This window comes from Podarcis filfolensis (assembly GCF_964270895.1).
Source record: "Podarcis filfolensis genome assembly, chromosome: 10".
NCBI lineage: Eukaryota > Metazoa > Chordata > Lepidosauria > Squamata > Lacertidae > Podarcis > Podarcis filfolensis.
In genome coordinates, this window is record NC_139612.1 from 2,145,222 (window position 1) to 2,167,959 (window position 22,738).

The following is a 22,738-nucleotide window of genomic DNA, read 5'->3' on the forward strand; positions in this document are numbered from 1 at the left end:
GTAGGCTCAGAGAAAAACATATAGTCCAGGGAGATTATATAGACAGGAGAGTGTCCTGGAAGTCTTACTACATGAGTTACTTACTATATGAGTTCTTACAGCCTTAGGCGATGATCCAGCCAAAGCCAAGTACATTTAAGTCCCATTGATGTTAAGGCAGAGATAGATGTACTTTAAACTTCTCCCACTAAAACCAATGAGAAGTGTTGAGCTTCGACAGGATTCTGCCCCAACTCCTTTGACACAACACAAGCTTCTTTTTTTCAGCAGAGACATAAAATACAATATATTGCAATGAATGCTGTACATACCATCCTCCAGAACGAGAGCGTCCGAGAGTGAACTGTCCTCACTGGCAATATTTCCATCTGTCAGGTGAAAACACATACGGAGGTTACTGTGTAGCTCCATGGTGTGGTGAAGCCCAGCATGATTTCCACAGCAGTAATCCACTCATGTCAGGCCATAAGAACAGCTCTTCTGATCCAGCATGCTTTCCCCATTAATATGCTTCCATGGACCTCACACGCAGAGCAGGTAAGGATCAGCTCTTGCATGTTTGGCAGCAACTGATATTCAGAGGAATACTGCCCTTGAAATGTTCCCTTCTGTTGCCATGCAGCCCTTAAGAAACATATCTTCCCTGAATCTGCCCCTTTAAATACCCTTTTAGAAGCTATAGAAAGTGACCATTGCCACATCTTGTAGCAGCTGATTCCATGTTTTAATTCCATGCATTTAGTTTGTCCTAACTGGACTGTCCTTCCATTTTTCTGTGTGATTCTGAGTTAATCTAGCATTATGAGTAAGGGAGACATTTTGCTGTCTCTCCACTTTCTTGCTGTTCATGACTTCAGAATTCAGCTGTTTCCTAGCTAAGAAGTCCCAATTGCTGTTGTGTAAGGGAAATTTTGGTTTCCTTGTTATACACCTTTTCCAGCTCTATTATATCCTTTTTAAGATGGGATACAAACGGTACACAGTATCCCAAGTGTGATTGCACCAGTTGACTGATATAAGACATTATGATCATTCTAAATACATGCGGGTCCCGCTACCTGAACAAAATGTGTTTACATCATGAGTTGATGATTTCCTTTGATCCCTATGGGAAATTTTCTAATGTGTTCTGAACCACAGAATTTTGACCCTAAAATGATGAGAAAATCCCCTGAAACCTTGCAGAAGGCAAACAAGGAAGGAAAAAAATGTTCTCTTATTTGTCTGATCTCTCTCCCTCCTTCCTACCATGGTTTCTGGTGTGGACAGCAAAATACAAAAAAGTAAGGCTTCTCTACAGCTGCTTATTTGTTTACAGTACTGCGCAAGGGTTGGCTGCTTGGATATCTGAATCTGAGGTGTATATAGCGAGGCTTTGGTACCAATTCCTCGTGTTTGGATAAGTGAATTTTCATATAATGAGCATTTGTATAACAGGACTTGAGTATAATCACTAATGTGAAATTTGCCCTTTTCAACCCCCACCCCCCAATCCCTTCTCTGGAAAGAACCAGCTAGAGCCCAACATTTTGTTATTGTTGTTTAGTTGTTTAGTCGTGTCCGACTCTTTTGTGACCCCATGAATCAGAGCACGCCAGGCACTCCTGTCTTCCACTGCCTCCCGCAGTTTGGTCAGACTCATGTTTGTAGCTAATGTTTGTAGCCCAACATTAGCCCTTTTATTTATTTATTTATTTCTTTCACCAATTTTTCCACTGTTTAACACTTTAGCCTCAAAGCAGTGTTTAGCTTGAGCACATGAAGACTAAAAGTAAGGAGAAACAGAGGCATGCACACCTAGTATAGTAGGTGTGGTCATTCCATCTCAATTTTCTTGTGTTGAGCAGGAAGATCTGAAGGGGGCTTTTAATGAAGTACATTTAGTTTAGAAGACCTATCTGGAATCCTGCCCCATCAGGATTACTTATTGTGAGGATGCAATTACTTTGCATCTGTATTTACTGTATTTACTGTATTTACGTGAATCTAATGCACACCCTAATTTTTATGATGTCATTTGAACAAAAAAGGTGCAAATATGGTACTTAAGCATGCTCAGCTAAATGCACTTAGAAAGCCTCTGAAGTGAAGGTGGTGCAGCATGGGGGGCATGGAGGGGGCTTGCATGCCACTGCCCCTACCCGACTTTAAGCCCTTGTGCATTCAGACTGAACGCCTGGAGAAGGCTTTGCCCCTGCCCCAAAGTACATAGCACTGCATACTCGCTTACGTTTCAATGTCATTTACCACTTTCCTTTTAACCTGCTCACACATTTTTTAACAGTATCCATTAACTGAAATTTGTCTGTGAAAGGGTCTGAAGACACAACTTCAGATATGGAAGCTGAGGATCCAGGTGTGGCATGAAGAGCAGTCTGCCTGGCACTCACCTATCAAAGTGCTGAAGTTTCATGGGAAGTTGAGGTTAGGAAGAAATATTTGTATACTCTTTCCAGAAACCCACTTCCTCATCAGTTCCTTGGGAAGCATTGTCTTCTCCCGAGCAACCCACCCACCCCCAAATGATCATCAGGAAGAAAGATCAGAGTATCATGAAGTTTGGGTTCTGTTTACCATCTATGATCAAGGAGGCTCTTTGTGTTGGCTTCTTTCCAGATTTGATACGGTACTCGTTGATGGCATTTTCAATCTCCTGAAGTTTCTTCAGTGCATTCAGGTATGAGGTTTTCCTTTGTTTTTTCAGCTTCTTGCTGACATTTGGGTCGCTGGCTAGGCGTCGGGCAGCTTCCGTGATTTGGGACTGAATGGCAAATTCTCTCTCCAAGCGTTCCAGTTCAGCTTCCTGTCCAACAAGAAAGAGGCTTGTGGCTGTCAGTGCCTTAGCCATGGAGCATGGAAGAACAGAAGAAGAAGAACCTTGCTGGGTCAGGCCAAAAGCCCTCCAGGTCCACCACTGCTCCCACAGAGACCAGCCAAGAGGACTATGAGGCTGCCTATGCTTCTGTAGGTGCAAAGTGTAGCAGCTTACTAACAGTACATCTGATCACGGGCAAGTTTGGCTGGTGTATACTGGGGAGATTTACAAAGCAACAGCTTTCTTCTATGTTACATACCACAATGGCGCTACTAAAACAACTTTAGTTCATGTTGCTCAGTCTTGTGGATTTTAGTAGTATTACACAAAATACGTCAGTCAGATTGTGCATCCATAGCAGTGAGCAGAGGAGGAATGACTGCTGGGAGGAGCAGAGAGAATAAATGCCCTGGTGCATCTGCAGCAGCACAACTGGACACCTTCACCTGCCCCACCTGCAACAAAACAGGTCTCTCCCATATTGGTCTCACAGCCACAGCAGGCGCTGCAACCTTCCTCCCAGGACAGATGGATGCCAACACCACAAATAAGTAATGAAAAGTAGTTATGAACGTCCTATCTTGTCACTACAATGAACTGGGGGGGGGGGGGAGACACGGCGATGACGATGACATCCATTTGACATAGTAAGGAGCATTCCCCTTCATCCACCCACATGGTTCCTCACAGAATTCTACCAGAGTGGTGCAGAATCAAACCACAGAGAAATGGCTGCACCAATCTGATAATGTATAAATTGGACCTTGGGAATCACAGCATTACAATCTTGACATTCCTGGGTCTTCGTTCCATGGAATTTGCTAATTCAAAGTTGTGTAGTAAGACAATTGTGTGTTAACTGAGAAGTGAGCTGCACTTTTTCTTGGAGCATATGCACATGGTTTTCTGTAAGAAAAACTCAATGTGCAAGTTCCTGTGCATGTGTTGGGGCTCTGGGTAATCAGGACACCTGCACACCTGGAAGTCCTGATTCCATCCATACAGTCCCCATACATCAGCAGCATCTTGTGGGTTGCTGTTGCCTTGTGCATAATGTGCAGTTACTTTAGGAAGCAGATGCAGAGTAGGCCTTGCTCCCCAGGGAACACACAGTTGACCTTCACATGAATAACACACACATAGAGCTAGTGTCGGCACTGAACACCACAGTAAATATTTGACGACAATTCACAACCAGTCAAAAGGACAAGTTACACTGTAAAATCATACACGTGTTTCATGTACTCGCACAAACATGGAATCTCATGGAGAGGACTCTTTGTCTTTTAAAAACAAGTTTCTGTCCCCGAGCGCTGGGAGGAAGGCACTAAATGAGGAAAAATAATCTGTTAGAGGCTAGGAATTAAAACCATCAATAGATAATCCTTCCATGTTTTGCAAAAGTTCAGTTTCTTCCTGCAGCATTTTTGTCCCTTCCCCACAGAAGAATGAATCTAGTGGTCTATTTTATTATTTTCTATTTGCTATACTACTGAAGTTTCCATCAGAAGAATCTAAGCTGCCTCGTATTAACTGTAGGCCTATATATATAGCAGCAGCAGGGACATCAGAGAGCTGAGGAGAGGAGCTTTAACATCATGTTCCTTCGCCATCTCTCTTGGCTGCCTCAGCAGCAAACAGTGAGCCAAGCACCACTCTCTGTTTGGCCCAGGCAAGGAAAAACCTCACCCCTGAGAGATGGTGGCATCTACACTTTGGGGGAGGCTCTTTTCCTCAGGCTTGTCTTAGGTCCACAAAGGACGGCTCCAGTAGAAACACCAGAGAGCTGGGAAGGGGGCCTTTAAGATGACATTCCCCCAGCATCTCCCATGGTTGTTGCACCACAGAGATTAAGCTAATAGTTTTGTGTTCAGTTGCATACGCTTTGCACTAAATGGCATAACCTGTTGTAAGCAATTCTGGGGTTCATTCAGAGAGCAAGGGGCATGGCATGAATCTTTGAAAGAAATATATATTGCAGCTAGCAAAATGCTCATTATGTCAGCAGATGGTCTATGAAAGTCTTGTTTATTGCACAGCTCCCCCTGAGTGCAGAGTATGTGTGCTCTCTGGCACCTGGGACAATGAGGGCTGGGCCACACAGTGTAGGAACAGTATTGCCCTTGCTGCAACTGGGTCCCAAGAGCAGCACCTCATCTTTTCCTCCAGTGGTGAATTTTCACTTTTACTGGATAAATTAAAAGTGTGTATTTTGAGGAGGAGGGTATACCTGCCCCTGGCGGCCCTAACGGTTAAGAACCAAGCCTGTTCCTGCCAACATAACCCTGTCCTGGGTTCTAGTTCTAAAGCAGCCTTCCTCAACTTGTGCCCTCCAGATGTTTTGGACCACATCTCCCATCCCCCAGCCAGCACAAGGAAACGCTGGGAACTAGCTATCATATGCTCTATGGAGAGAGATCGTCTATCTCTGTCAATCCGTGCCACAGTCACCGAAGAAGCCACGCTGCTGTGAACTAATCTCTCTTCAAGACAATATGTCTCTCTGAAGTATTCATTCTGGACATCTTGGCTTAAAAATCTCCTTTGCTGTCAGTGATGAATCACCACTACTTTAAATCCATAGCTACAGTTCTCATAATGCTACAGACTGAATGGCTGTTGTGTACGTGTGGGTTTTTTTTTAGAAAGAGCTTTTGCTTTGAAGCTTTCATAAGCTCTGTCAACACTGAATTTATTAAATGTGTATTCAACACAATATATTTTAAGACTCAGATCCTGATCTGCCGCCTCACCACAGAAAATCTCCCACAACAGCCAGTGAAGGCAGCAGATGAAAGGCACTGTTAAAAATGAATGCATTTGATGTATGATTTTTCAATGGCCCAGTCTTATCGACCAAGCCTGCCACTTTCCCATGTGGATCATCTGCTGGGGCTGTTACCACATTAAGAAGAGGGAAAGTATCAGCTCACTCTGCCGCTGGCTGTGCATACAGCAGGATTGGCAGCCAGTCATGATTCTTGACAAGTATACCCAGATGGCACATGTGTTTACCAACATGGATTTGCCATAGTATTACTTTACAGTTTCACACAGAACATTTAAAATTACCTAGGAATACACCTAAACATGTAATGAGTGGTCCTTACAATCAAAAGCCATGAGGCACAATTATAGATATTTGAGGTGCTCATTCTTTGCAAATTCTGATACAAACTGACCTGACACTCACCTTCTGGACCAGAACTCAGTTATCCTTCAGATTTCACACTTCATTTAATTTAGTGGTGCAATTCTTGGGTCAAAAAACATACCCAAATGTGTTTGAAAATGGATGTTTCTGAATTTTTGTGTGGATTTCATGGACAGAGCAGACTTCTGAATAAACACATATGAAAACGACACTAGATGCATTGGTGCCTCCCTAGATACAACCTTCCTTTCCATGCCCTAGTTAGGAAAGCAAAAAGCACAGCTCGCCATGCTGGGAAATGTCTGGTTATTCACACCTAACTTTTAAAAAATGCTTAGCTGAATGTAGGAACACTAAAAAATATATTCCGACACTAGGGTCTCAGAATGTTCCCAAAACTATAACTCCCAAGCTTTCAGTGGGGGAGCAGCAGAAGCACCTGCCCAGCGGCTCTGCTTTACTCCCTGTGGCAGCTTCTTCGGAGACAATAAAACCAGCTTGAAACTATTTAAACCAGTTGTGCCAAAGTGTCTGCCTCATACTACTGAGGAAAAGTTCATTAATACAAATCACTGTTCTGCTGTAGTAAATTAACTCTGAATGAAGTCTCTCCTAATGAAGACTAAACAAGTCATTACAACGTACCATAATCTGAGTTATTTTCTATGTAAAGAGCATGTCTAACCAGTGTCACATTCACTGGAAAATTCCTCTTGGCACACGATAGGGACATCCTGTTTCAACAGAATGCATGGCCTTTCCAAGTCACTAGTCTAGACAAGTACTTTCTCTTCATTTATATGCTAATTAGTGTGGTGGACAGAATGTTGGGCTTTGACAAGGGAGACCCAAGTTGCTGTGTTCATGTGAAACATTGCTCCCACCCCTATCAAAAAGGTGGTTCTGTCTGTTCCATAACAGATAAAGGTAAAGGGACCCCTGACCGTTAGGTCCAGTCGCGGACGACTCTGGGGTTGTGGTGCTCATCTTGCTTTATTGGCCGAGGGAGCCAGCATACAGCTTCTGGTTCATGTGGCCAGCAGGACTAAGCCGCTTCTGGAGAACCAGAGCAGTGCATGGAAACACCATTTACCTTTCTGCCGGAGTGGTACCTATTTATCTACTTGTACTTTGACGTGCTTTCGAACTGCTAGGTGGGCAGGAGCAGGGACCGAGCAACGGGAGCTCACCCCATCGTGGGGATTCGAACTGCTGACCTTCCGACTGGCAAGCCCTAGGCTCTATGGTTTAGACCACAGCACTACCCATGTTCCATTAAATGTGGATAGGACTGTGCAAATCATTAAATTACCACACATCAGCCCAAACATGAAAAAGAGCTATTGCTCCAAATGTCACTATCCAAAAAGCAAGCAATTCATAATCTTTCACAGTCATAATGTGCCCTAGGAATATCAAGACAACAAAATAATCAGGAACGCCCCATAATAAAAAGACCACAAATTCTATTCAACAAGTTAGTATCAAATTTAAAGAGCACAAAGGGAGGATAATTCCAGTAAGTGATTTACTCAGTCTGTCTTTCCAGATCCTGGCACAGGCTGAATGCTGGTGTTTTAATTTAATAGTGCAAAAGAGAAACAGAAAGTCTAAATCTGAAAGTAACCCTCACCTCTCCTTTTGGCAGTATTTTCTGTTCATCCAGTTTAAAGGAAGTGCCTATTCTTCTACGCACAATTGGGGGCTCTTCCCCTGGGTCAAGGGGATATTCTCTTGGCAATTTTCCTGTAAGCTCCTGCAAATGTATATAAAACATTAGACGTTAGCTGTGTGTTGTGCACATGCACCAAATGGATTTTATCTAGACGCGCAATAGCATTTCACAAATATTGTCTTTAAATAACCAATATTGCATTTTTTTTCTGGTTGAAGGACACACAGTTGATTCTTTCTGGGTGTGTTTATTCACTTAGAACTTCTGTTTTGTGAAAGATCCTCTTAAGAATGGTAGTTGAGCCACATGCTTTGTCATCTGTGACCAGAAGAGAATGTGAAACTGGAAAGTAAAAGTTACTTTTGGTTAATAATCTGTCAAGCTTTCTGAGATTACTTTATTGAAGAAGCCATGTTGCTGTCTTGGAACTCCCTATACAGAACTCCTACAAAGTCTCACCTCTCTTCTGTCAATTCCCTGCTCTGTCAAAACCTCTCTCTTCTGTGGCTTAACTTCTTAGTCATCACCCTCAATTCAAACAAAGCCAAAGAGTGCATAATTGCATCAACTTTCACCCTTCTTGCCCTGTGCCTCATCTTTCTTTCTTATGTCACCCGATCTTTTGTTTAAATTAAGAGCAAACATTCCTTGGGCAGGAGATTGTTGTAAAGCAAGACAGACACTGATTTTACTATATTGGTCATAATCTGTACAGTTTCTACGACACCAGAGAGTAAAACAATAGCTGCATCATATTTACCTGCTGAATATCATTTTGTCAAGTTTCATGTGATGATTTTTATTTATTTATTGGCAATTTTGATCCACTACCAAATTATTCCATGGTGGAATGAGAGAGTCATTTGGACAGATTAGTCTAAAATAACAAGGTGGATCCTTCACATTTAACAACTTTTTAAAAAAGGTAATTGGCATTACCTTTAGCACAAACATTGTTGCTTGTTTGCAGTGTGAAGAGCAAAGGCATGGAGCTGTCTAAAGAGAGAGAGATGATGGCCCTGGAGCAGGGAAAAGCTCTGTGCCAAGGAGGGATAATGTTGTGCACTAGCTGCAACACCAGCATTGAGAGAGTCCAAAATCCCCAGCCTTCTGCAAAAACTATCCAGGCAAGTCGCAGGCAAGCGAAGCTCCAGACAACCTCCTGCTTGCTGCCCCGACCCTGATTCTCAGTGGAGCTTTTCTCCTTTTTTCAGGTCACTGAGAAAGGAGAGCCTGGTTCTTTTGATGCTTAACTTAAGCACACAATGAGCTGCTGGGAGGCCTTGAATTGTTTATGTCCACTTTCTAAGGGCAGCTTTACATGTCAGCCCAGCACAGCCTCTAGAAGCTGATGCACAATCAATTCAAATGTTTGATTAAATATGGTGAGTTTTAACGTATTTATTGTATCTTTTTAACCCTATATACCCTGCTTAGAGACTATGCTGTTAAGCAGTATATACATTGTTTAAATAAATAAAATACAAATAAAACCTGTCTCCAATTAAATCAGCACAGATTTTTTTTTAATCCCCCCACCCCGAAAAAATACAAGTCCTTACAAAACCAAATGCAAAAGGCATAATCTTAGAAGAGCCGCTCCACCTTGTGCCTCTTTCAAGATGGCGCTTCCTGGCTCTGCAGTGTGATACCTGGCACTGCCAATCAAGTCACAGCAGGGGCAAAACTAGGCTTTATTTCACCCGGGTCAAAGACCCAATTTGGCAACCCCTTCAGGCGCATTTGTGTACACACACACAGGCAGGGAGCCTCAATGGTGCCTCTGGAGGCTTCACCCGGGGCTAGACCCCCCCCCCCCGCCCTGGCACTGGGTGGAAGTGTCACTCTGTCATCACTGTGATGTTAGGATCAGCTACAGGCTTCTCTAGCTCTGCTGCTCCCCTCATTCCCTCTCCCCACGTTCTTGCTGTTTAGGAAAGCAGCCTGAAGTATTCACACCAACTGGAAAAGGCATCAGCCCCCAAAGCAACATGGACTCTACAAATGTGATGCAAAACATTTTATATGAAATCCCATTTGCAAAAAGAACAGTTGCATGGTGTTATTTTTAAAGGTAATAATGGGACTGCTCATATTTTAAAAACAAATAATTTCTTCAGAACTATTGTTATTCAAATTAAAATTTTATCAGTTAAAATTCACATTTATTTGTGAATTAAAATTCACAAACTTATTTATTTATGTAACAGCTCTACTAATAAGGAGTATCTAGAATGTCAGGGCTTGGAATAAGAGATATTACCAATATCTACACCTCTGGCATAGTTTCATATATGCAAGCATACAGAGATGTGCTACAGGGGTCACCAACGTCATGTCCACAAACACACACGCCTCCAAAATGCTTCCTCTTCACCTGTTGAAAATTGGCTTAAAAGAAGCCTTCTACTGTAGCCAACAGAACAGGTTGCAGTGAGTGTGATGCCCAGAACAGTTTTTCCAGTTTGCAATTGTGCCGTGGACTCCAAAGGGCTAGTAATCCCAGCATTGATAAAATGGTTGTGTCTATGAAGAAACATCAATACAATGATTTGGGAGTTTCAAACAAACTTCTTTGCTCTAGTGTCTTGCTTATAACCAAATAAAAACCTATCAGATTGAGAGAAATATTAGAGTATCTCAGTGTAACTGCTATTTGGAATATGTTTTTTAAAAAAGTTCAGCCATGAATATTAAGCTGTCATAAAATCACTGTTAAGATACATTTCCTAAAGCAAAAGATGAACGTAGATCAGCACCAGTTGTGTCTGTGTGCACATAAATCAACCAAACAACCAAATACCTTCAAAGCTTGAACCCTCTTTCAAACTGGACAGCCTCCAGTTTAAAAAAACGAAGCCAAACAATTTAGGTATGCAAGACTTCCAACAAGTCTGCTGTTTTTTAAAGAAAGGACAGCAAACTGGGCTACTAGACTTGCCCCATAAAACAAAAAGCGCATTAGCAGCCTGGCTCCTGTAATTTAAGATGAACTAATAAGTAACCAAAGCCTGCAGAAATTTGATGCCACTGTTGCAAATGGTTAGGGGCAAACTTAGTTTGGCTACCCCCAAGGGTTTCAATTCATTTCCTTCTCTCAGTCTACCAGTCTCATTATATGACAGCAACTCCCACAGGAAAATAAACAAACTGTGATTCATGGGAGCCTGGAGAGAGAAATTTAGAATAAAACTGGAGGGTGATGATTGAATTGGCTTAAATGTTATACAGATGATTTGAGCAAAACCTTTTAGGCACGGACATGTGGGGCCTAACCTGACCTCATAAACCTTACTCACGTAGGCAAACTACCAAAGTCAAGTTTTGCTTCTTATGCAAAAAAGAAGCGATCAAGTAAGTTTCAGCAGCTCAGCTATTTTCCCTTACACTCTTCATTGAAAAGTGTTTTCCAGTTACTTGACCTTTTGCGGGGTTAGGTAAGAGTTTTGAGAAATGACTAGAATGCTAAATTTTACAGAAGTGCAGAAAAAGGCCAGAGCATTGTGCTGGATGCACAGTTCAGCTTCCAAAGAATAGCAGCTTCCAGTTGAAAAGGGTAAGTTTCTAGATCTTATGGCTGCAAACTTTACAGCGTATACGGAATGAGTGGGGAAATCTCAGAAGTAGTTGAACAAGATTTCTAGTGATTAGGAAGGAGTTTTTGCATAGCTCCTTGCTCTTCCCCATGATTACCAAAACAAAAATAAATAATGCAAAATACAGGTGATATACAAGTTGCATATATCTGCATGATTCATGTAAGTCACAGAATTCAGTCCATTTTGAAGCTAAATTTGGATTACCTGAATACATAATATTTTAAAGAAGTGAATCGGAAATAGGAATACAAAATTAAAGCCAAGCTGCTTTCCACATGTCTGCCGACTTGACTCCTGGAGCAGAAAGTCAGATATATCAGCTAGGCACCAAATGGCTCCTTAAACCAAGGTTACAAGTCACCAAAACAGAATGCCTAGTTGGCATTTTTGGGCCAGACAGCTCGAAAGTGGTATTTTTCAACACGGCTTTTTGGTTCCTGAAATTCATTCTGACTGTGCAGATAAAATATAATGGATGGAATTCTACAGGATGTGGTTCTAGTGTGTGAAAACAGGCAACATCCAATGATCTCCAGGCAGGCACCTCCGGATGGTGGAGACGTCAGGCGCCTCCTAGCATCTTCACTTGGTTGCCAGGGGCAAATGAGCCTAGTGCCTGCCAAATTTTGAATCCTGTCATCTTGATCAGGACCACTCTACTTTTTTTGTAGGTCCCACTTGTATCTATTTACTCTCAAATAATCATGGTCCCAAACATTGGTTCTCTACTTTCATGGCTGAAAGATAATGTTAAACCTAAAGGCTCTCTACTTGTGGAAATCTAATATCATACCCCTTAGTGTTAATTCTCAGGGCATCTTATGATACCCATGTGAACAGAAATTTGAAGCCTGTAACACTTAACGCATTTACTTGCGAAGGGAAACAGCAATGTTCACAGGACACTTGAGCATGGCAATTATCCACATGCTCTGAATAGTTAATCTGTTACGGAAACTGGCAATGGGTGGGAAATCACAAAAGATGAATGCTGTCCTGTAATGTGTAACTAAATCCAAACTATCAAATCAGGCTAGAACTGTTGGAAAGGAGCTGTGATTTATAGGAGAAACAGGTTGGGCCATGTTAGGGACAAGTTGTTGAAATGAAATTTTGCCTAAGCCTTGCATTTGCCAAATTGCCCACATTGGAAATTGCAAAATTGAGATATGAAATTTCATTTTGTTTTCCACTTGCAATATCACAACACATTTGTAAAAATTGAAATGTCGAAGGCAGGTGTATCTGAATTTCTTCTAAACATTTGGATCTTTTACCGACTTCCGTGAGAACTGTGGGTGTTTAAGGGATTGCAATGCCTTCCACTTTGCAAAGCAGAGACTTTGTAAGATGCCACCCCTTCCACACACTCTATGCTTTGCTGCACATCAGAAGCAACAAAGGGGTTTCCAAGGATTATAGAAATCTACAGGGCCTACCGCTTCTCGGAGACAGAGCTTCTTTAGCTCTTCCAGGCGCTGGCGAAGGGTCTCCTCCAGAGCTTCTTGCCTGGACTTCAAGGCAGCCAGCATGTCTTTCTTGGCAGACTGAGAGCTATCTGACTCTTGGGAACCTGTCAATAAAGAATGATAGCATGAGGGCAGCTGACATGGTAGAGCGCACATCAGCAGCAGCAATGAAGCTGGTGCCTGTGGACTTTTTCAAAAAGGACTTGTGTTTGTTCACAACACATTCTTAAGCTTATACTAACAGGAGGAGGCTATACATCTGAACCACAAATGATATTTAAATACATTCCAACAAACATGAGTTGTTAAGATCATGTCATTCTTAACATTCCCATCTACAGTAGAAGTTTGCGAAGCTGAGAGACAATCCCAGGCATGAGCATCTCTCAACAGATCATTAGCACATTTCCTGGCTCTGTTTCGCTGCTGACTCAGTGCCCCTTCAGTCAGCTTTGCATTATCCATGCTCTCCTATGGTGTCTCCCATAATCACCTCGCCATCTGGCTGCTCACAGATACCTTCATCCACAGACATGGTCTAGGTCATTCATAGTCGTGGCAGCCATTGCGTCTGCCGCTCGGAAATGCATGCGGGCTCCAGTAACTCTGCTGATTACGTGGCATCCATCTGCCATGAAACGAGAAATTACTGTGCAAGCAACTAAACTGTTGGATGGCCCTCTGTCATGGAGGCTTTAGTTGAGATTCCTGCATTGCAGGGGGACTGGCCTAGATGACCCTTCCACCTCTATAGTTCCAGGGGTCTATGATTCCACTCTCATCAAGCCTTTTGACAGCAAGGTTCTGCTTGCAACAATCGGCCAGCTTGCAGCAAGAAAAAGCCATTTGCATGAGGCTGCCTCCCTGTTGAGACCTCCACCTTCAAGTTGTCAGGGTCTTCCTGTGTCAGCTACCAAGCCAGAAGTGCCATCCTCTTGTGGTTCTGCTATTACAATTTGCGTAACCTCTGTGTCCTTCATCTTCCACATCCAAAAGTTGCTTCTTTCCTCATTATGACTAAATTTTTAGAGGAACTTCCTTTTAGAGCTTCCTTGTGGGAGTTCCCATTTGACATCAACCAAAATCTCTAACCTGGTTAGTAGAACTTTTTGCATGAGTACGCGAATACCACTATCGCATCAAATCTCCAGTCCAAAAGTATGTTCCAGCTTGATACTGAAGTACAGAGCAAAGTTTTACACTTCAGGTTGCAGGTGAGAGATTGCATGTTTGCTTATTCCCTTATTTAAAAACCATACTCCCCGCATATAGAAAACTAGCACCGCAGAGCAATGTCAGGTTGAACCTTGCTTCTTGATACACCTGTTTTCTGGCCCCTGGGAGTATATTTGTATGAAAGCATTCCATCCTGTAACTCCTCTCGCTTATGCCAGTCTGCCGTTTTTAAATAGTTAAATGTGAAATCTGAAGGATAAAATCCAAGAGATGTTTTACTGCCTGATGCTGCCGATCATATCAAATGGCACCAAAACAACAACCACTTCCATCACTATCTAGATCAGTGGTTCCCAATTAGAGGTCCACAGAACGCACCCAGGGGGTCCGTAGCCCCATTCCTTGCCTCCTCTGAACTATTTTTTTGTCCTTTTTTCATGGTAATATCACAAGTTTTATTGTCTGTTTTAGCGCCGTGCAATTCTTCAATATATTGGCCAAAATTGGTTTTGAAATCACACCATGAGAATGATTTTGACCTGGCAACACGCAGCAATATATTGCTCCTTGCACAAGGGAGAGAAGGCAGCTGATTTCAAGGCACTGCTGACATTGCACAATGATCTCAGCTGATAACGCTGTTGATCTGAGCTGCCTTCCCTCACGCTGTGGGAGAACAGGCCAGCTGATCGCCCTTACTTCAAGGTACTCTGACGTACATCTTTGCTGGCTGCCCCGCTGACAACGGCTTGATGCACCCCCCCCCCCCGTTTCCATCCCCTCCCACTCAATCCATGGGGTGGAGGTGACTCTGCTTCCTCTCCTCCCCCCACCCACCCAATCTTTGTGACTGCTCCTTCCCTCATCCAGCATTTGAAACTCCCATTATTCTAGGCACATTTTGTGACAGGGAATTTCATTAAAGAGAGCGGTTTCTGAGTTCTGGGCGCAGTACTGTGCCTAAGATTTCAGATTAAAACTGCAGAGTGGAAGGAAAGGAGGACCTTTTTCTGCTTCCCCACTTCCAGCCACTCTCTGAAGACTGGAAACGAGACCCTCTTAAGATTATTAGGGGGGTGGGCAGGGGAAGTGTGGCTTTGTTTTTTGCAGTCTTCAGATGAAGACTAGACCAGGTGAAAAATGCACATAAGATTTTAGCAGCAGTTCATTCATTTTCAGTTTTGTATTCTTGTTATAAAAAGCACGCCTAGACACTTCATTGTGGCATCCATAACCCAGGCTTAAGGTGCCATTTAGCTTTCATATATCTGTTTCTAACACTGCCCTTATCCCCACTCCTGATCTCCAATTTCAAACATCGTGATATATCGGAATATCACAATGTTTAGCTGCTGATATATCATGATGTTCAAAACCAGATATCACTCGGCCCTAGTCTGCTTTTTTAGTATACCTAAAATCTTTTGCTTTTGAGGGGCTACCGCACATTTTGTTCAAAAAATTGCTTTGCACCATACTACCATACAGCTAGCATACAGTTACTACCATACAGCTATCACAATTTTCAAAAGTAGGGGGTTAATGGCTTGGCTTTTGAAAAATAGGGGGTCCTCAGTAATTGGGAATCACTGATCTATAACAATATAGCAGAATAAACCATTCCAGTGCTGTGCAAAGAAAATAATCTTATCTTATATGGATGAGAGACAGGACAGAAAAAACAGCTACATAAAAGAAGCTTGCCAGAATAAGAGCCATACTGCTATTAGCACATTGGGATGCCTGCAGTTCTTTTCCAATACAAGTCTGCGTGAAGCAATCCTGAGAGGAAGGAAACGCATGGAGGAAGGAGGAGAACAGGCTTAGGCAGCAGGTGAAACAAGTATTCCTCTGAGGAATACTGTTAGAGGAAACTAGCAGACTGAATGAATGCCCAAGCAGGGGGCAGTGAGGAGGGGGAAACCCCCCCCCAGCAGCAGCAGCCGCCAGATGACATCACTGGGGTCCAGATGTGCAATCTCTTTGATGCAGTTATTCTTCTTGCTTGTAACCCACACGCCTAATGCCATAAACAATGAATATCCTAATACAGCTGTTGCTCATGCTGCGTTCATCGGCCTGGCTGCCAGGGTCAGCCTCTCAGCCAAAAGCTGGCCATCCGGAACATTCTCCGAGGAGCCCAGATGGGGAGGGAAGGTGCATAGTGTGTCCCCTCCTGCCAGAAGCCAGGCATGATTCACTGCCTCAGGATGTCAGCAAACAACAGAAAGTGACCACAAGCAGCCACTATCTCTCAGCAGTGAGGAACAAATAGGATATCCTCCACAGCAAACAGCCAAGATAACGGCTTCTCCCCCATCTGGAATTACTCAGCACAGGATACGCATAGAAATATCCTGTGAGGTGAATGTTCTTCATTAGCTTCTTTTTGCTTGTCTGCCGCCTTGGTGACGGGACAAGTTTGCTATTCATCAACTGAAATGCTTCCAGAGGAGAGCAACAGGAAGTGCATGTCTAAGATGTGGTGACGGGAAAAGACCGCCCACTAGTTATTGCTGAAGAGGAAAGACCCATCAGAAGGCTTAAAACATGTCAGAATGGAAGCTGGCACACTTACAGAAATACTGCAGAGAAGGCACTGCTTCCATCATGAGGCTCTTTAACAGCTACAAAGAGTTGTTCCCAATGTTTCCTGGGAAGCATCTCTGGGAATCGTAGCTCTGTATCTTAACACTTCTCAGCACCCTTAGCAAACTACACTTCCCAGCAGTCTGTGGGGGAAGCTTTCCATGTTTGGTGCTGATGGGGCCTGAGCCAAGTCCTTCCTTGCTGGCAGCTGGAGCTGGCAGGCAACAGGACCCCTGGAGCAAGGCAGTGGGGCTAGTGAACTAGCATGTAGTACAGCCCTCTTTGAGCCACTGCGGAGAATGAAATTTAAGGGAATAAGCTATTATTTGGTAAAGATAAGGCAGGTGAGTTTGAGGAGGAATTGTCCAAGATCCCTGTTGCTTAAGAAGGTGGAGCAAACTGACATCTTGTAGCTGACCTGCAAAAATCAAAAGAAGAAACCAGGAGCATGTTCCTCTGAAAAAAGGCAATAGAGTGAGTAATAATAATAATAATAATTTTATTATTTATACTGCACCCATCTAGCTGGGTTTGCCCAGACACTCTGGGAAGCTTACAACATTATGTAAAAACATAATAAAAACATCAATCCTTTAAAACCTCCGTAAACTTCAGGTGTCTTCTAAAAGACAGGTGGTCATTTATTTCCTTGACATCTGAAGGACATTCCACAGGGCGTTCATGACTGAGAAGTAACTCAAGATTTCAATTATAGAGTTATAGGAAATTATCAGTGGTTCTTCTCTTAGTGCTCAGCTTGGAAAGCCTGGCTTCTGAGAATGGATTAATGCTTAAGTAAGGCTAAACTTACTTAAACATGGGTGGCGCTGTGGCCTAAACCACTGAGCCTCTTGGGCTTGCCGATCAGAAGCTTGGTGGTTCGAATCCCCGCGACCGAGTGAGTTCCCGTTGCTCGGTCCCTGCTCCTGACAACCTAGCAGTTCGAAAGCACAAAGTGCAAGTAGATAAATAGGTACCGCTCCGGCGGGAAGGTAAACAGCGTATCCGTGTGCTGCTCTGGTTTTGCAAGATGCAGCTTAGTCATGCTGGCCACATGACCTGGAAGCTGTACGCTGGCTCCCTCGGCCAGTAAAGCAAGATGAGCGCCGCGACTGGACCTAACGGTCAGGGGTACCTTTACCTTTTAAGGCTAAACTTAATGCAAAAAATTGGCAACAACAAAGCTAAGAGAGGTAAGAGAAGTTGAACTGTAAAGAGCATGGACTCCCACTCCATTTCTTACTGGAAGCACCAGCACAGAAATATCCCTGCCAAGAGCCTGCATTGTTTTGGAGAGAATTAATACTGTCTCAGTAACAATGTCTTATTGTAGTCATTAATTGATACAATCTATGTATCTAGAGAGAATGAACAATGACTGAGAAGCTCTTGCAAATTTGCAAGATATAAATATAGAAATGGTGACCTACCCGGAGAGAAAAAGAATGGGAAAACATTATGACAGTCCCTTTCATACCCCAACTTTCCTATTTCATGTTTTGGCTTTACTTTATTCTCCTTTTGGAACAACAACACCCCCCAAATGCTAAGTTACTTAATTCCAATTTTTGTACTCTTACAAAGCTCAAAGTTCATCCTTTTTTGTAGGTTTGTATTTATGCCTCCTGAAGACATGAAGGCTTTTATTATTATTTTGGTCATTTATCACCCCAGCCCTTCCCCCTTCTCCTGATTAAGGTTACTATGGGTTGTATATTTAAAAAGTAAACAAATAACACTGGACTTGGCCTACACAGACCATCCAATGGAGAAAAGAACTAGTAGACTATGCGAGCAAACTGTCAGATACAGTGAGAGATAAAAAGCATTATATCAGGTCTTCTCCTCATAAAGCTGAACATTATATGTACACACCTTAAGCAACAGAGTTCTTCACAGACTGCTACAGAACATGCATGTGCACTTGGGGGTAATCAGGTCCTTCCTGAAGGAGGCATGCATGTTAACACAGGGATCACACCCTCAACAACTCTCTAAAGAGTTGTGCATGTGTGTACATGAGTAAAAACAAAGAATAAAAAAGAAAACTGCAATACATGTAACTTATTTATTGCACTTCACTATGGAACGTAGCATAGAATAGTTTTCTTTATGGGAGATTTTTGAAAAATGGCACCCCAAAGAGCATAGCCAGTGAGTAGCAATTGTATTTGCAAATAATACCAGGACAGCTAGCTATGCCTCCTCCCCAAAAGGGGGCTTCTGTAAGGACAGCACCCAGGTGAGTGGGCAGATAGGCAGCACACATGCAGTGGTGGAGAGCAGGCGGGGGCGGGGCTGGAGCACGTCCTGGGAGCATGGCGCGCCGCCTGTGAGGGTGGGGCGCCCAGTGTGGGGCAGCCGCGATGGAACCCCACTGGGATTGCACTGCCAGGGGTGGGGCGCTCCCCCGCCCCCCTCTTCCTCCGCTAGTGAACACATGTATTTTTTCCAGACAAAAGGGCTCCTTGCTGGTATGCTCTTGTGCAGAATTTTGGCCCAATTTACTTCTCAAACGTAAGAGAAGCCCCAATAGTGGCTTTCAAATCATAGGGTACTTTTTTCTAGTGTTCCTTAAGTACTAAAGGAAATAAACTTTCTTCGGTAGTGTTAATTACTAAGCATTTTGTTCTAGCCAGCATTTTGCTGATCTGGGATGTTGTCATCAGTAAAATCTAGGTCAGTAAGAAGGACTGCCAGTTTCACCAATAAAACACTCTTCTCATTCTGGCAAACACAAGGAATGTGTCTGCCCGGCCACACTCACACAGATGAATGAACTGAACAAAATGCAGCGGAAGATGTTACTCTGTTCAAGCAGGTAAACTGTGCTCAAAAACGGATGACGTGAATCCTCTTCCTACTTCCCACCACCATGGGGTGAGAAATGACAGGCTCCACATTCCTAGAGCTTTCTCTCACTGTGCTTCTGCTGCATGGGGGCGGGGGGGGGGGTTGCACCTGAAGCACCACCATCATTTGCAGACGAGAGAACAACCACCTCTCTCCACCAGAAGAAACCGTGCTTGGAGGAAGCACTGGTCACTTGGCACTTCTTCCCCATATGCTGCAATGTGCAAAGCCAGCCACAGTTAGAGCCAGTTCAGAAATTAATCATCTTTTAAAACCATGCACAAAAGCGCCCAAGTTTAAATGGAAGTGCGTAACACAGTGCCACAATTTTTGAATGGAGCATATGAGTTTATTTTACTGTGTTTAAACTTGAAAGTGGCATTATTCAAATGGATCAGATTTCCACTGTTGTATTTCATGGTGGGACACACAGCTGGAGATGTACATCACCCTCCTCACTTTCTTTGTATGCCACCTTTCCACAGGAAAAAACTAATCTCAAAGTGGCCTATAAGAGGGAGAACAACACATCACAAAATCAACCATTCCATGAATTTCACAATACAAATGCCAGTTGCAGTTGAGGCATTTCTCTTTAAATGTGGGTCTTCGTTGAACTAAAGTTCAGAAGGCAATTTGGCTCTTACATTTCACTAGTGTACATGCTCAATGCAGACAGACCAACAATTCACTTTTGGCACCTTCGTTCTGTTGATCAAGCCATTAAATTCTGGGGAGCACAACAGCCCCCCAAAATACCCAGCAAGTCTACCCATGACCCCACAAACCGAAAGCCAGGGTCAGATGACAAAGTCAGCACTTTAAGCTCTGAAATTAGCCAATGTCAGGGCAGAATGAGTCATGATAGCAACAGGCCTTCATTTTCAATGCACCAATTGTGGCCTAAAGGGTTGGGTGATTTCAAACACAAAAGTGGCTGTCTGTGGGCGAGTGCTGAACTTTCTACCACCCACTGCTTTCCCCTCTGCAAACACTCTCCCCAGATAGCTGAGGAATAAGTAAGCTTTTTTGCCAGGTCATTATCTGATTCTGCCCCCAGCCCCACGGGCTCATTTTGGCAGATGGGCAGGATAACCTACCTGTCAAGTCCCACACACCCACCCAAGTCTCTTGCGCAGTCCACCACGGGAAACTGAGTCATGCCACTGATCCAGCAGTTCCCCCAGGGATCCTGCTGGCTTCTGAACTCACCAGTCATCAGCTTATGGGCAGCGAGTTCAGCTCTGCTTTTGGCAGGGATCAGTTGCACAGTCAGAAAACTCAGTTGGGAAGCTGATCCAGCCACATCTCTACCTGCCCCACATATGCCGTCAGGTGTGGGCAAGGTAGGCATAGTTTGGGGAAAACCATCTCATAGGACAAACTTGGTACTGTGCCACGATCTCCTACTCCTGCCCTACCTGGAAATAAACCCTGCTAGGAGATGATGACTTTAGGAGAGGAGTTACAGGGAAGAAGGTAGCAAAAAGAGGAAAGGTTCATTGTCTCTCGCCAGCTTCCTGCTGTACCATTTTAAAGCCCCCCACCCAGTTGCATTAGGGGTTGGGGAGCAATGCAGGTTTGAAGACACTCAGCCACCATCATGCCAAGTTCTGCCCAAGGACACAAAGTTAATGCAATCACGTAAAAAAGGAACTCTGCAACTGGTATGTAACTTTTATAAATGCAGGAATGCAGCCCACAAGCACAGGAATTCCAGATGGACACACTGAGTATTTCCTGGGCTTCACTTATCTAATTTAAAGAGTCCAGGGTGGGGGAGGGGAAGCTTAACAAATACCACCCCCCCCCCCCGAGACTAAATCAGAAGCTCTGCAGCCACTGCTATTCCAGCAAATGATTCTTTAAAAAATGCAGAGTTGTTTGTGGGAGCCCTTCTGGTACCACTCTGCTAATGCACCTTGGAAGTGTAATTCTTTGCCGAACTTTTCCAAGGTAGGACCAGTGTGTACTCTGAAACTATGCAAGGATGAAATTCTAAGGATTTGCTGATCTTTGATGGTTAATACAAATTCCCTTGGTGAGCTGGTGTACTCCCAGTGGGCACATTTCCCTCTATAATCACAAGCAGAACAGGAGTCGTGTGCAGCATATTTCTATTACTGTAGATCTTTCACAAGACCGTAAAACATCTTCCACACTTCTCTCTCTCTGTGTGTGTGTGTGGGGGGGGGAGGTACGTATACGAGACCCCCTGTAATATTCTAATACTTTGCGCTTGCAGAACCGTATATCATTTGAGAATATCAAAGAATTGTGCCCTACAGAATTTCCTTCAGAAATACAACCACTGCCATTTTGTGGACAGGACAAAATATGAAGCTAAGTCAGGCAGACACAGAATTAGAAACAGACCTTCTGCTCTTGGCTCTGGTTGCTGCCCAGCCTTTGTCTCGTGTGTTCCACATTAGGCTTCTCAATGAAGCAGGAAGGCTTCCCTTGATAAAAAGTGGCGAGTGGAGACTTAGAGCCTCTTACATTCTGACAGCTGGTTGTGGACCGATTCTAGTATCGATTTTCTGTACAAAATATAGTAAAACTGGGATACAGATATCTATTGCCACTTAACTCTTACGTTCAGACAAAAATCACTCAGAATTTGTCTGGCTGGGGCATTGCTAATTTGTTTGCAGAATCTATCCCGCAGGAAAGCTGTGTGTGTCACAGGATCATCACTTCCAGATCATGTTTCATTTTGATCAAAAACTTTATTTTTAAAATTTTGTTTTAACAAATTATCAAAGCAAGTTATGCATAACATGAACCAAGGCTAAAATGCAATGTATGAAGCCTTGGATTTGCCAAAAGGGTGCTTGGAGCCAGGCTGGCAGCCAGATGTGAAACATGCTCATGAAGGCAACTTGTGAGAGGCTGAGCAATGAACAGAATGTGAAGAACACCACAAATTTTCACACAAAAATGGGAAGCCCCTAGTCTTCTTCCTCCCCCAATAATTTGTAGCAAGAAACACATGTCATGACATTATCACATCGTGTCACACAACCTCTCACAGCAGCCAATTATGTGGACCAGTGTGATGAGCCCATTGACATGCATTTCCACTACGGCATGTTATGGATGGAAATCAAGGTGGGCTTGCTGTATTTGGCAATTTGGTATTTCCGCTCTTGAGTGAGGCGATGCTGCCTTCCAGGCTGATAGCGCCCACTTTAAGGCCAGTGTGGATCAGTCTACAGCCAGCATCAATGATTTTCTATTCAGACAGGCATTTAATAAGCCCAGGACCACTATGAAGGAAAATTATGGTCCTGATCCATCTCCAATGGAGGCACATGATTCCATTTGCAAAAAAACTGTCAGTTCACAGGACCCATGTGAGCACCACAATGTGCCTGTAAATGTGCTTCTAAAAGCACTTGTGCATCA

General features: G+C 43.5%; 1 protein-coding gene across 10 annotated transcripts in view; it reads right to left on the bottom strand.

Annotated features, from left to right (window-relative positions):
- Nucleotides 1-22,738, bottom strand: part of FRMD4A (FERM domain containing 4A) — a 426,455-nt gene that overhangs the window by 18,631 nt on the left and 385,086 nt on the right. For all 10 annotated transcript variants that reach the window (XM_083574960.1, XM_083574962.1, XM_083574966.1 and 7 more), the window contains 4 exons: nt 12,683-12,816; nt 7,603-7,725; nt 2,575-2,803; nt 312-368 (listed from right to left, as the gene is read on the bottom strand). In XM_083574960.1, coding sequence (XP_083431086.1) covers nt 312-368; nt 2,575-2,803; nt 7,603-7,725; nt 12,683-12,816 — 543 coding nt within the window. The remainder of the gene's footprint in view (nt 1-311; nt 369-2,574; nt 2,804-7,602; nt 7,726-12,682; nt 12,817-22,738) is intronic.